This window comes from Triturus cristatus, chromosome 7, assembly GCF_964204655.1.
Source record: "Triturus cristatus chromosome 7, aTriCri1.1, whole genome shotgun sequence".
Classification (NCBI taxonomy): domain Eukaryota; kingdom Metazoa; phylum Chordata; class Amphibia; order Caudata; family Salamandridae; genus Triturus; species Triturus cristatus.
In genome coordinates, this window is record NC_140590.1 from 623738079 (window position 1) to 623753386 (window position 15308).

A 15308-nucleotide genomic window follows, 5' to 3' on the forward strand; every position below is an offset into this window, starting at 1 on the left:
ATATCTGTTCCTGGCACCTCGCGACGTTCAAGAGGCAGGTGACGCAAAGCACTTTGACAGCGATGGGTGCGGTGCAAGCATGCGATCACTAGGTGCCGCTGCGTCCACGGCAGCCGTCATTCATATCTCTGGCCCTGCAAGTAGGAAAGATGCAGTCACGGAGCCCGTAAGTGCGGGTGTGCTTCTGGTCCTGTCCTGGACAGCTCGCGGATCTCAGCAGTCTTCATGTGCACACCGTGGTGTTGTAGAGGTGGGTAGCAGCTCCACTACGATGTGGCCACGATCTGAGGCCTGCAGTGCACACTTCGGTGCGCTTCTCCCCAGGGGTACCGCTGACTCGGTGGCAGCAGATGCGGGGAAGTAGGGATAGGCCAGTCTCTCTGCACAGGCAGTGGTGTTACCAATGAGGCATTGGAGACGCTCTCTGGTACCGCTGCAGCTTCCCTTCTTCTTGTCAGGTGGATGTTGGTCAGCTCAGGGCTTCCCTGGCTGGGGCCCGGTTGCAACAGAAGGGATATGGGCCCCTCCTGCCGATAGTGCTATCCTCCCTTCACAGCACTCTCACTGGGTGATAGCTATTCCAGCGAGGAGACGGAGGCACTTAAGTCTCTTTCTTCTCCTCCCTTCAAGGTCCAAAGATGATACACTTCATTTTAGGGCGATGTGGCCTCTTTCTCAGAGCAGGAGGCACCGATGGTAGAGCGGGCCGGCTATCTTCCCCTTCCACAGATGGCCGCAGGCAGCACAGCATGGAGTTCTGCCCCCCTTCATCACCAATGTTGTGTTGTGGGCCCTAGGCCCACATGCTTACAATGACGGACACAGACACCGTGTGGTGGGGTACTGTAACTGGGCCGAGCACGTGCACCCGGGCTCTTTTTTTAACAGGCCCATATCACTTGTAACGCCTGTTCGGGATGGCTGTTGTAGAGAGCCACTCGGCCTCTACGACACAATGTATACACATACACATGCATCCCCCACCCCTCGAGGCGGGCTCGCCTCGAGGGTATAAATAAAGTAGCGGAAGACCGCTCGTGGTCTTTCCGGTTAACCATCATCTGACTCACCGTCTCTGTGTTGTATCACACTGCTGTCCGTGAACACGTGGCCTGCACAGGGTCACCACATTGGCGACGAGGCCGGAGGTCCCGCTGCGTGCTCCCGGCAAGTACTGCTGCCCCGCGGCGTCATCGGAGCCCACCCGAGACGCTCCATCGTTGCTGGCGCTCTCTGCCGGTCGCGCTCCTGCTCGGAGAACTCCCCGCTGTCCCGGCCCTCTGCGCCGCCCTCGCGTGTCTCCCAGAGGAGATACGCTCCAGGGGCGTGCCACGTCATCATCGGGGCCGGCGCGGCCTGGAGAGGCGCTGCCTCGACGCGCGCTGAACGCGCTTTTCCTCACCCGGGGTTTGGCCTTTTCCCACGAGGCCCTCAAAGTGCCCCGCCCCCGCTGATATCGGAGCAGAGGCTCCGCATCGCTGCAGGCTGTGACTCCCCAGGTTTCCAGGCAACGGAGGCCAGGCAACGTGGTGGGTGATCCCAGTAACCCATCAAGCATTGGCGAGCACACCGACCTGCCAGCAACAAGCACTGGCTCCTGCAAGTGGATTTTCAACAAGCATTGGCAGCAACAAGGCCAATTTCTGATACCGGAAGGTCCCTGCAGATGCGGAACGTCGCTGCCCGGTTGACAGGAGCCACAAGGGGAAACTGCGAAACGTCCAGGGACTGAGTGAGTACGCCTGCCACGCGCCCCGCGTCTCCTCAGCCGCTCACCTGCTAGCCAGCTGTTTCACGTGTGCGACGCCAGGAGTGGTGTGACTGCTGATCGCCATGAGCACCCCGCCAGTTGCCGGGGGTAGCGCCACGCCGGCCCAGCCAGCGGCACCGGTTGGAGGGGGAGGACAGGCGATTGATCCGCGCTGTCACCACGCAACGACTAGCCTGCTCCCGCCGTTCAGCGAGATGGCGGACCCGGCCACTGCTGCACCCCGATGGAGCGCATGGGTCGGTCAGCTTAACAACTATTTCACGGGGACCCGTGAGACGGATGGAACTGTGAAGCGCTCCCTGCTGATCTTTTATGGGGGATCCGAAATCTATGATCTCTTCGAAACCCTGCCGAACACCGGCAATGCAGACAACTACGACGCCGCAGTGGCGGCCCTCAACCGACACTTCGATCCACAGCTAAATCTAGACTTTGAAAAATTCAAATTCCGACGGTCACTCCAATTAGAAGATGAGTCCATCGATATGTTCCACGCGCGCCTGAGGAAATTGGCGGCCACCTGCGAGTTTGCCGATCAAAGAGAAGAGATAAGGAGCCAGATCATACTTGGATGTAAGTCGAAACTGCTCCGGAAACTGATACTGCGCCAGCCGGGCATCACGCTGGATCAGATCCTGGTGCTAGCCCGGTCACACGAACTCTCGGATGTCAGGGCAGAGGAGATGGCTGCGGCCCTACACAAACCTGCCCAGGTGCAGAACGCCGCCAAGGCTCCCCAGATCAAGGAGGAGTGCGTAGATGTAATCCGGAGGCGGCCAACGCCCGCGCCTGGGAGAGCACGACCGCCGCCTGGAGGGCCATGTGGGAACTGCGGGGAAGAGCACCTCCCCACAGCCACGTGTGGAGCAAAAGGGCGCGAATGCTCCCGCTGCGGGAGATTGAACCACTACGCAAAGGTCTGCCGCAGTGGCCAGCCACGACCTGCCCCGAGGAGACCGAGAGGCTTCACGCAAAAGGTCAGACAACTGTCGATTGCGGAGCCCGATGGGACAGAAAAGGAAGTGTCGCACCAACACAACCTTGACCTGGAAGAAGAGGATGACGAGATCTACTACGTGTCGTTTGTGGGCCAGTCAGGGAGCCGACGGAGGCCGCCGCCCATGTGCTCGGTCAGAATAATGGACACCAATCTTCAGGTGCTCATTGACACTGGGGCGACAGTGAATGTCATGGACTCCCAGCAATTCGAGGCCCTGGAACACAGACCTCCTCTACTACCGACCAAAGCAAGAATATATGCGTACGGAGGAGTCGACCCCCTTCGCCTGAGGGGTACTTTTGAAGCAACAGTCGCCAGCGTCTCCCTCACCACCGTAGCCCGGTTTCACGTGACTGAGGGGAAAAAGGGCACCCTCCTAAGCTGCCACACGGCCCAAGACTTGGGTCTCGTGTTCTTCACGAACGAAGTGCACGAAGCACACGCAGGGGACATGTTGAGAGAGTTTCCTGAACTGTTCAAGGGTCTGGGGAAGCTAAAGGGAAAGCAATTCAGACTTCACATAGACCCCACAGTCAAACCAGTGGCCCTGCGACACCGAAGAGTACCCTACAACCTGAGGCCCCAGGTTGAAGCAGAGCTGGCAAAGCTTGAAGCATTAGACGTCATCGAGAAGGTTACAGGTCCCACACCCTGGGTATCCCCGCTGGTGGTCGCCTCAAAGCTGAAACAGCCTGGAGAAATCAGACTGTGTGTTGACAACATAGCGGTCAAGAGAGAGCGCCATGTCACACCTACCATGGATGATATCGTTGCGGACCTTAATGGCGCCAAATGGTTTTCGAAACTAGACCTTAACGCGGGATACCACCAGTTGGAGCTGGAACCGAGCAACAGGTACATCACGACGTTTGCGACGCATGTGGGCCTGAGAAGGTATAAACGCCTTAGTTTCGGGGTATCTTCGGCCGCAGAGGTATTTCAGAATGCCATCAAGGAAACCCTGTCTGGCCTGACAGGAGTGATTAATCTAAGCGACGATATCCTCGTGTTCTCATGTACCCTAGAGGACCACGATGCCCAGTTGAGAGCCACACTCCAACGGCTCAGAGACCATGGCCTCACACTGCACAAAGAGAAGTGTGTGTTTTATCAGGAATCCATCGACTTCTTTGGCTACACATTCACACGGGACGGCCTAAAGGTGGACCCAAAGAAGGCAATCGCCCTGCGGTCGGCGAGCATACCCAAATGACCTACCGAGGTGAGGAGCTTCCTCGGGATGGCGACCTATTGTGGGAGATTCATCCCAAACCTAGCTGCGTTGTCGGAACCCCTCCGTGTCCTCACGAGAAGCGACCAGCCCTGGCGATGCACAGTAGAGGCTAATGCAGCGTTCGTGAAGATCAAGGCGGCCCTGCAAGACAAGACGGTCATGGCATACTTCCGCCCGGGGAGGCCGACAGAACTTGTCGTGGACGCCAGTCCGGTGGGTCTCGGAGCGGTGTTGCTCCAGGAGCACGAGAAAGGCACGTGGAAACCAGTCGCATACGCCAGTCGGGCGCTGTCAGATAAAGAAACGCGGTATGCACAGATCGAAAGAGAGGCTCTTGCGATCAAGTGGGCCTGCCAGCACTTTCATCTGTATTTGTTCAGACAGGACTTCAACGTAGTCACGGACCACAAACCGCTGGTCCCGCTATTTGGGGGCACCACACGGCTAGCTCCGCCCCGGATTGAACGGTGGGCGGGGCAACTGCAGCAATACCGGCTCACGGTAGTCTTTCGCCCAGGAGCACACAACCCTGACAACTACCTGTCCCGGCACCCTGAAGATCTTCCCCCAGCATGCGTCCCTGCAGACGTCCAATACTCGGAAGCCTACGTGAAGATGATCGGCAGAGATGCACGCCCAGATGCAATGACCCTGGAGGAAGTTGGCCAGGCAACGGACCAGGACAAAACTCTGACCAAAGTCAAAGAGGCCCTGGCGTCCCACAACTGGAAGAGGTTCCTGGAAGGTAATCGAGTGCTCACGGAGGAAGAGAAGCACGCCCAGCAGCAAATGTGGCAAGTCCGCCACGAGCTGAGCATTGGAGAATGCGGCACGGTGCTACGAGGCCATCTGCTGGTCGTCCCAAGAGTACTTCAGGAGCGGTGTTTACGCTTGGCACACGAGGGCCATCAGGGGATGGCAAAGACCAAAGCCCGCCTCAGGAACAAGGTTTGGTTCCCAACCATGGACGCAAAGGTTGAGGAACTGGTACGGAGGTGCCGAGTATGCACAATTACAGGAGGGGATCCACCGTCTACGCCGGTCATCACGGAGGAGCCGTGTCATCGCCTCTGGTGCAACGTGAGCGTAGACTTCGGCAGCTTCCCGGATGGAAGACAGATGCTGGTATTGGTGGACGCATACACGAAGTTCCCGGTGGTGGAAGTGGTGGAGTCCACGTCGTTTCAACCCATCTGGATGGCTCCGGAGAAGACCTTCGCCATGTTGGGGAACCCGAAGGTGATTCGATCGGACAATGGGCCATCCTTCCAAGGCCAGGAGTTCAGAGAATACATGACACAACGGGCGATCCGGCACAGGCGGATAACCCCTCTGTGGCCGCAGGCGAATGGAGATGTCGAGAGACTGATGCGCATGCTGAACAGAGCCCTTCGCATTGCCGTCGAGCAGTGACAGGATGCGGAAGCGGCACTAACCAAATTCCTCGATGCGTATCGACACACACCGCACTGCACTACGAAGTGCGCCCCAGCCCATCTCCTGTTTAAGGAAGCCCCGCGAGATGGAATACCGACGGATCCGTCCTGGAGCCCACCGGCACGGGATGATGACGCGGTGCAGGAGAGAAGGGAGCGAACGAACAACAAAGCCAGTGAACACCGAAGGGCCCGCGAACATCGTATAGTGGTTGGAGACAAGGTCATAGTAAAAGATCGACACCCGGGATGGAAGTTCCGGACACCTTTTGAACCAGAAGTGTGGATGGTGCTATCAACAAAAGGAACGATGGTAACGGCCAGAAGAGGCGATGTGAGGGTGACAAGAAATGCATCGTACTTCAAGAGAGTCGAGGGAGAACTGGCTGCAGAACAATCGAGTGGAGAAGCAGGGGAGGAACTGGATGGCTTCCCAGAACGAGTGGACACCCCGGAGAGAGCGTCCCCAAGGCGGAGTGGAGACATTCCACCAGGAGTCTCAGGACAAACCACGACTAACCATCAGGAGAGTCAAGCTCGAGGGGAAGAGCCTGGTCCCCGGGGCCGGGACGAGAGAGTTGTGTCCAGCAGGGGAGTGTGCTCCAGGTTACGAAGTAACCCAGCTCCCAGCCAGAGACTCAGAGACTGTGTATGCCCCTCGCCTTGAGGGAGACTCTCAAATGAATGGCACTGTCTAAAATGTTGGAGGGATGTAGAGAGCCACTCGGCCTCTACGACATAATGTATACACATACACATGCATCTCCCACCCCTCGAGGCGGGCTCGCCTCGAGGGTATAAATAAAGTAGCGGAAGACCGCTCGTGGTCTTTCCGGTTAACCATCATCTGACTCACCGTCTCTGTGTTGTATCACACTGCTGTGCGTGAACACGTGGCCTGCACAGGGTCACCACAGGTGTGGGGTGTATGTGTGTCCACTCCCCCAATGGAGTGGCTAGAAAGACCAGTACCTGTTGAGACATTAGAACATGTCCAGCGGGACACAACAGCCTCTTCCTGCACCCAGCCAGGCATGGGCACGACATCCATGGATTTTATTGTAGACGTACGTCCACCTGACTCGTGTACTGTCTTGTAAATAGTTGTGGGTCTCTTCACTAAAGTAGGGCAATTCATTAGGTTAAATTAAGCTGTCACAAACCATTGCCAAAAAATGTAATAAGGAAATAATCCACCTTCGTTTTCTTCCTGCTGCCACACTGTCAGATTGTAGTTCGAAATTCATTACACAGATTTCGCACGGTGTCACCATTTTACAATACTTGTGATAATCATGCCTGTATGCTTCACTCGATGCGCCCTCTGGAAGTGTATCATAGGGCACTCATATATACATTACAGGATATACACAAATCTGCCAGTCTCCATCTTCAAGCTGCTAAAAAGCGCCTTATAAACATACTATAAATATGTAACATTCAGAGTGAAGACGAAGAGCACCTATATTTTTAAGGCCAATCTGTTTCTTTTTTGATAGCGCTAAATATGTTTTCACAATCCTTCCAAGCGCACTGCGCCCTGCGATGCGTAACAACATCCTGCCTCAATGAACCCTTCTTTACGTTGTTAGGTGACCCGGGAGCATGTGGAAACTATCGGCTGTCAGACACGCCTCACATACGGCGTGGACAAGTTTCGTTTCAGCCAGCCACGAATGTTCTGTTTACTTTCAGTTTCAATTTCTCACAGCTGGGTCTGGCAGCTGAACATGGCTACCTCGGCTAAAGAAGCGGACAGCGAGCTGGACTGCCCCATCTGCTATAACGTGTTTTCGGTCCCCGCCACCCTCCCGTGCGGGCACACCTTCTGCAAGGGCTGTCTCGACAAACACTGGAGCACCGGCGTCAGGGAGTACAAGTGCCCCGTGTGCTGCGCTGTGTACAGGAAGAAGCCCAGGCTGAACAAGAACACTACCATCGCCAAACTCGTGGAGAAGCAGCAGCCCAGGAGGGGCAACGGAGAGACCTGGTGCCCGGACTGCGCGGGAGAGCGGGCAGAGCGCGTCTGCCTGACCTGCGGCTATTCCTACTGCGTCACGCACCTCGCACCGCACCGCAGCGGGGGCCACCTTCTGCTGAGACCGCTCGGGGCGGAGGTGCCCTGGCCGTGCCGAGAGCATGACCGGCCCCTGGAGCTGTACTGCCCGGGCCACGGAAAGCCAGTCTGCGCCCCGTGTGCGGAGCAGCAACACGCAGACTGCAAGCCGGTGCCCCTACAGCCGCAGCTGCAGACAGCGCTGGTGAGTGACAGCTGTTAAACGATCCACTCTGCGCCCAAAGAACGAGATTTAGGCTGCAACGATAAATAGGAATGTAGTGCGAGGTGTTAATAATGGCGTTTTACCTCTATTCTTCTCACTCACAAATAGTCTCGAGCAGTTACTTATATGTGCAACTTTAGAGTCAAACGCTAATACAAAGCACAGTAAACGTTCCTATAGAGCCATCTTCTGGATGATTGGTGCTTTCTGTTTAGGTCTCGCCTGAGCCAGCGCGCTGCTCTGGCGAGAGCTATAGAAAACGGGGATTTGGAAGTGCAAACGAGTGCTTTTCAGGCCCCCAACTACAGTGCATGTGCGCCGGGTGCGCGCACCATTTGGAAGCCTGCTTGTACATTTCGCGGGCGCTTTGATGTTCTCAGTGAGCCGTGCGGCCACTGCGAACATCAAAGCGGCCGCAAAATGATTACTTTCACAAGTGAAACATTTGCCACCCCCTCCCTTATCCCACTTCCTGCTTGTTCTCATTGTAATTTCAATCCAAATCATTTCCTTTACGATTCCATACGTATTTCTTCACTAGCCCCTCACATGTTTTATGATTTACTTTCTAGTGCTTGCCATTAGAAAAGCATGCCTACACATCCCAAAATTCAATACTACGCTGATTTTTTATTTATTTATCGTGAACTCGACCCGAAGGCATCAGAGCATTTTACATGAGCACCAGTTGCGTTACAGACTGACGCATTCATTTTGTTAGGCACAAAGAGATGCAGTCATCTGCCCAAAATCACAGGGTGTTGAGCATCCCTGCCGGGACTGGAACCAGATCCCCCAGCTTCCAAATTACAAGAAGCAACACATTGCACATCACTGCTGCAGCCACAATCTGCTCTGCACATAACACGCTAACGGCCGCAGCGAAGAATTAAAAACTCTCTCCAGCCCAAAAAATATGCCTTATATTTTTACTTTTAAAAAGGGAGACGTGATCAGGTCATCAACAGTTTTTCTAAAAGATGAGCCTCCTTCAAAAGGGCCTCGCCTTATCTGCGGCTGCCTCTAAGAGTGTTTTATAGTGGGATTACAAATCTCTTTCGTACTGGAAAATAATTAATACAATACATATGCTCACGGCTAAATCTTCCGGAATATCAGCGCCACCCAAAAAGCACAGGTCTGCTTGGCTGTTACGCCACCTGGTGGTTCTAATGTGTTAGGAACTTTACAAGTAGGTTGAATTCACGGTACGGGGAAAAAATGATGCAAGACGTAGAAAAATATTTTTATGGCCTAACGTCCCCAATTTGAAGCTCTAATTAAAATGTTTCTTTTGTTTTCGGATCACCTATCTGCGTCACTGTTAACAAGTCATCTGGACAAAAAAAAAACTGAACACACAAAGGGTATTTTTTTCAAATTAGAAAGGGGAAAAGCAGCATTACGCACGAGGAACGAGATAAAATGCTTTAGATTAGTGAAAGGGGGGTCCCGGCATTCTACTTTGTAAAGGATACTGTGCAAGTAATGCCATGGTAAGAATGATTTTACAGTGTGTTATGGTGGGCTTTTATTGCCACCAAGTTCACAATGCTGGTGGACCGGCGCTTAATCCCTGGGCAGACAAAGGCCTAAATAAACACAGATCCTTCCCTGGGAAACAAGCATTTGCAATGCATTAGGTCTCGCATTTACGCGAGTTTGAGCTATTGACATTGCAAATAACAATGCCTATTGGCATTGTCATTTACAATGCAAATAGCTTTAACTCGTGTAACTGCGAGATCTATTGCATTGCAAATGCTTGTTTTGGCATTGTCGTCTGGTGAGGGCGGGGAGTATGAATGTTTCTACTTCCATGTTTATAAACTACCACTTTAATACATTTCTTTCTATGCCGTGGTGTACTGAAGTGAAACACTCTTGCATGTTAAAGAAATCCACTCTTTTCAGTCAATCAGGGATTTATAAAGTGCCCCAAATCACCCGTGAGGGTTTCTTTTGAAACTGAAGAGGCTTTATCATAGTTAGGTCTCGCCAGAGCCATTACATGTGTTGCACTTCGAGACATTTAGTAAGTGGGTTTTCAAAGTGCTACCACAAGCTTTTGCTGGCCTCAATGCTTGCGGTTATGCGCGCGTGCACAGCTGCCATCTGGCTTTTTGTCATGGCTCATTAAGCCTTACAGCACGCGAATCCCTTTCGTTTTAATGCTCCCCCACCCCCTTGCTCTCTGCTCACACGACCCCATCCCTTCTCCCCCTCCATCTCACTACCACCTCCCTTCTCCCCCTCCCTCCTTGTTAGTTACTTTCACGTTCGTGCACACTTCTACTTATCTCAGGACTCCGCCCCTTTCTAAAGACCTCTTCCGCCCCACACCCTACACTGCGCGGCCGCGATTACTTTCACTTTCGCGGCCACCCGGCCGCGAATGCTTGTCTTCCTTCTGTTTATGCTTCTTCAGCGTGCCTGCAGCTCTCAGGCACAGTCTGCCTGCCAGCAACGAAGATCATCATGCAGAAACACATGGCGGAGGTCCTGCATATTTAAAAACAGAGACCGCGTTGCTTTATTTTTTATTTACCATGGCAGCCGCAATGTGCATAGGTTTTATCTACACAGGTGCTGCGCTTTATATTTCAGCATGGTGCCTGGGGTTGGGGATGTGGCAGAGGCCGGGCGCTGGGGCTTCTCCACTGCCATCGCTGCTGCTGGTGTAGTGCTGAGACTGTGCTGCTATGTCTCCCTTCACCAAGGTATCATCTGCCCTCTACACCCCCTTGGAGAGGGCACTGCTGGTGGGCATACCTCGGGAGCAGGCGTCTCTCCCGGCCCCGCTCAGTCTTTCCTCTCCCAGCAGTGTCTATCGTCCTGAGGCCACCGTGGACGCCTCAGTCGCACACAGTCCATGGTGCTCAAGTACACCCCTGGCGAGAAACAAATACACGGGCTTCCTTTCTCCTCAGGTTCCATGTCCTGCCATTGATGTACACAGCGGAGTCCCTGCTCTGAGAAGTGTCTCTTGTTTCGGAGTATCAGTCCTTTAAAAAATATATTTTTAACTTTTATATTTTAACACCCACACTGAAATGTTCTGGGTTTCTACACAACAGTTCTCATAGTTTTCGGCAAAAGTAAAAAAAAACATTAGTGATTGGTTATTGACGACTGTGAATTGCCTCAGGCTGAAATGGAAGGAGTGACCAGAGACTTCCGGGACATTCACCCAACAGCAGCACCAGCCTCTCTCGCCTTTAAGCGCTATCAGAAAGGTCGACAATGAGCTACATTCAGTTGTACAATAAGGTGAACTTCTCTGTTGACTCTGTGTTTGTTGTCACCAAACACACACCAGACCTGGCCTCTCATAAGTTACTGAAGCTGGCCATGTCACTGACTGTATCAGGGGACCTCTGGGTGGTCTATACTGTGCAGAACCATAGGGAGGCTACAGCCTCTTCAAGGAAGGCAATTATGCCACTCGGATGGTTCTCCAACAACATTTCCTCTCTGTGCCAAGTGAAGGGCGGGTTGAGCGATCCGCTGGCCCTAACTGCAGACATCCCAACACTGAGTACTTACGGAATAGAAAAGAAGCCTACTTCTCTCCAAGTTGTCAAAGGAGCCTGCCAGCTCTTCGGTGCAGATAACTTCGGGGGTAATAATGTAGCAGTCCTGCCTGGTGACAATCTGGCCAACTTGCAGTCCATTGTCTGGTTAAACAAAATCTGCTCCTTGAAGCCCTAATTGTGAAGGTGGCCTCAGTAAGATGTTCGACGGAAGCCTCAATGACTCTGCTTTTTAACAACCAGCCTTTCACCTTCACACCCTTTTCTCCACAAGACAGACTATAGCCGTGTTCACGTATTCCTCCTTGTTTTAAAAATTCTATAATTAGCCTCTGTTTCCAAACAGTTCCTTCCTTTCTGAAATGGAAGGAGGAGGTCTCCTGTACTGTGAAGCGAGAAAGGGGAGAGGCAGCAAAAGAAGAAACAAGCTTTTCCAGGGTGCCTGCTATCTAAAAGGAACGTAAATATAGACATAAACCTCAAATCCAAAGGCGGCTTTGGACCCAGTACAGACTTTAATTCACAGACTCCTAGTAAACTCAGTGGTTACAAAGTTTTTCATTATTTGAGAGGTACTGTGATGTTGCCAGTCCAGCAAAGGTGTGCACTAGGTACAGTGTGGGTGAGTATTCATAAAAACATGTCTTTTGAAAGCGCTGTAAGCACTAGAGTATCTTTTTTGCACGTTTTGTGGCTGCCTTTTAGTGTATTCATAATACATGTTTTTAAATGACCTACATATTCGCAAAGCTTTCTGTCCCAGGGTGGGGCCTCATGGCTGTATAAACACACAGGGCATTATTTCCTAGTGCATCAACCAGCGTAGAATTCATATGAATGACCATCTTATCTGTCATTCTCTTCGCCTCTGTCTCTCTCACTTCCTTTTCTCTGCCTACTTTCCAATCTCTCTCTCTCTCTTTCTCTTTCTCTCTAGCTCTCTTTGCTCGCTCTTCTTTTCCTCTCACGCTTGCTCTACTGAAGCTGTTTCCTATTTTTATTTGTGTTATCTATGTCTATGTTCTATTTGTGCTATCTCATTATAACTCACCTCTCTTCCTATCTTATTTCTCTCTAGACCTTGCCCCTCGGGTTGGCACCTTTCTTACCAGCCTACATTTAAAACTGCATGCCAGGCCTCTAAAAACAAGCATTGGCATAGCCAATAGGTCTCGCCTTTGGGACCTTATAAGTTTTTAGCCATGTAACAGTTGATGTTATTGCACCAAGGACATTGTGCTGCATCACTAAATACTTAGAAGGTCAAAAAAGCGAGACCTATTGGCTATACCATTGCTTGTTTCACATGATGTTTGTTGCACGATTCACATGGCAAGATTTTTCTGTGCTTGGTTAGTCAACAGGCACTTAGAGCCACGTCAGACCTCCTTGACTTGCACCTACCTGTTAAATTGTTGACTCGTCTACCCCTACAGTAAGCAGGCGCACAACGCCCATTGGGCTAAAGGGCTTCAACCCCCCCAATCTGTGTGTCAGCCCGGGCTGAGACAGCTTCCCGGGCACACGTACATACGTCGCCAAAACTTTTAGTAGGGCCCCCCCCCCCGAAATTCGGCTCTAGTCGCGCCTCCGACAGTATGTATTTGTTTAAAATAAAGGGGACAACTGGTCATCAGCAAGTAATAAACAACTTAAACTTTGTCAAGGCGAGATATATTAGTGAGCTACAAGGTAAGTCTATTCTCATGTGCACCCTTGAATCGTATCATACCTGGAGTAATATCATAGTTATTAAATAAAACACTAGAGGTTTTTATTTACAGGCACAACATGAACTCATGAATTTGAAGGGCCCCTCATTTGTGACAATGAAGAAAAAAAAGAGCCTCGGTGAAATTGAATATTCACCTTTCATCACACAAACTCAGATTCTTTTGGTTTCAAATTGTGCAATTTAGCCACTAGATGGGCAGAGTAGAACTCTGACCAAAAATAGGCCTGTACATCCCAAAAAAAGAGCCGCCACAAGACTGGACCTCAACCTGCCAAGACTCTGCCACATCTCCCAGCACCTGCACACACTCCACTGGCTCCCCATGGAAGCTAGAGTCACCTTCAAGATGCTAACCCATGCTCACAAGGCCCTCCACGACACCGGACCAGCATACTTGAATAACCAACTCAAATTCCACGCACTCCAAAGGACCCTACGATCAGCCCAGCTCTCCTATGCCGTGGTCCCCTGCACCAGAAAGACCAGATCTGGAGACCGCTCCTTCTCCTTCCGCACGGCCAGAGCCTGGAACGACCTTCCGCTCCACCTCAGACAGATAACATCGCTCCCCATCATCGCAAGAAACCTAAAAACTTGGCTCTTCAACAGACTCGCTCCTTGATGGACTGGAACCTGCAAACCCCCCACCCACCCACCAGCGCCTTGAGACCCTTACGGGTGAGTAGTCGCGCTTAACAAACACCTGATTTGATTTACCGCTTTCAAATGAGGCTAGAATAAGTAAAAAAAGAATAGAGCTAGAAAATCTATTTATATCCAGCTAAATAGAGAAGAAATCAGAGTAACTGAATAGCAAAACATCTTGAATGGGATATCCTTTCTCCCCATTGAATGACAAAAATAACTAAGAATCCGATTGTTGCTGTGAATTAACAATGAGTTGGCACAGCAGTCACAGGGCTAAATAGTACATACTCCTCTTATCAGGATAATTGTTATCATCAGTTGAAGAATCAACCAAATTTAATAAGTTATTTCAATCAGAGAAAGCATTTTATCTATGAATGAAGACACTGCAAAATATATTACAAATGTATACTAGTAACAGCCAGAATTCAAGCATATCCCGATAAAGCAAAAAATGATGAGCCGTAACTTTGCGTACAAAGTCGATAATTGTTGAAAAAGTCTCCTGACAGTAAAGGGGACTACTGGACAGAATTCATATTGCTTTGTGCTTTTCTCGCTCCTTACCGATTTATTCAGTACATTTTAGTGAATGAGAAGGGATGCCTGGGATAGTGTTTGTATAGCTATATCATATACTAAATGTTATTTAATAGATAAAGATGATATAATAATGAAAATAACCAGTGACTGTCTTAAATTAGTGAGGAATATATTTGTGAATGGAGCGGTAAAGATGAGACAATATCAGTGATTCTCTCCCTATAAAATAACTGAGGGAATAATATGTATATACATAAATGAAATTGGCGTGATTAAATCATCATTTAAGAAGTAATGAACATGCCGACAGAGACCAGCCCCAGAACCCTTTCTCCAGAACGCCAAAGCAAAAAAGGCCAAAAAGGAACGGGGAGAATCAACTACTCACAGACATACCACACGCAGCAAAGGGAAGCGGGGCAGATGGTAACGCCTACGGAGGAGAGAACCATAATTAATCTCTCCAACAGGACTCCAACTGAAGTCTTGAAAATGGGCCTGACATTTTGCCCCACCACGGAATTTGACTGTGCCAAGACTCGAATTGATTTGTTCAAGTATGTCAGGAAATTAAAATTGCAAAATATACACATACTACATCCTAAAAAGGCACATCAGGGAGCAGAGAGTCTACCAGATAACATTGATCCTCTTACTGGGAACGACCTGGAATCCCTCATGACATTACAAGCTTTGGAAGCTCCGCTTCAAGTCAGTGGAATCGCAAATGAGGATAACAGTGATGTATGCCCAGCTCGAGCAGGGGTCACCCAAGCGACTGGGAGGAGTGAATTAAGGAGAAAATCTAGATTTATCCCCCAGACTACACATGATGCCATTGATGTGTTCCACTAGGCAATAATCACAGACTTCAAATCCTTGAGAAGGAACTGTAAGGACCTAAACAGCATAACATTCCGTTAAGTCAATGGAAAGCAATACAAGCTCTCAAGAATGATGACTTCTCGGTGATAAAACCCTCAGATAAAGGGGGAACATTGTACTTCTCAACAAGGACCAAGATCTCATGGAGGCTATGAGGCAATTAAATGACAAACAGTGCTATTTGCCTATTTCAAGAATGGAATTTGATAAATGTGTGAGAACTTTCCACAATTACTTGAAA

The 15308-nt window shown here is 50.7% G+C and overlaps 1 protein-coding gene across 1 annotated transcript in view; it reads left to right on the forward strand.

Moving 5' to 3' along the window:
• The first annotated feature begins 7140 nt into the window (after positions 1–7140).
• Positions 7141–15308, forward strand: part of RNF135 (ring finger protein 135) — a 210595-nt gene continuing 202427 nt past the window's right edge. The window contains exon 1 of the mRNA XM_085617211.1: positions 7141–7702. Coding sequence (XP_085473337.1) covers positions 7172–7702 — 531 coding nt within the window. The 5' untranslated portion in view covers positions 7141–7171. The remainder of the gene's footprint in view (positions 7703–15308) is intronic.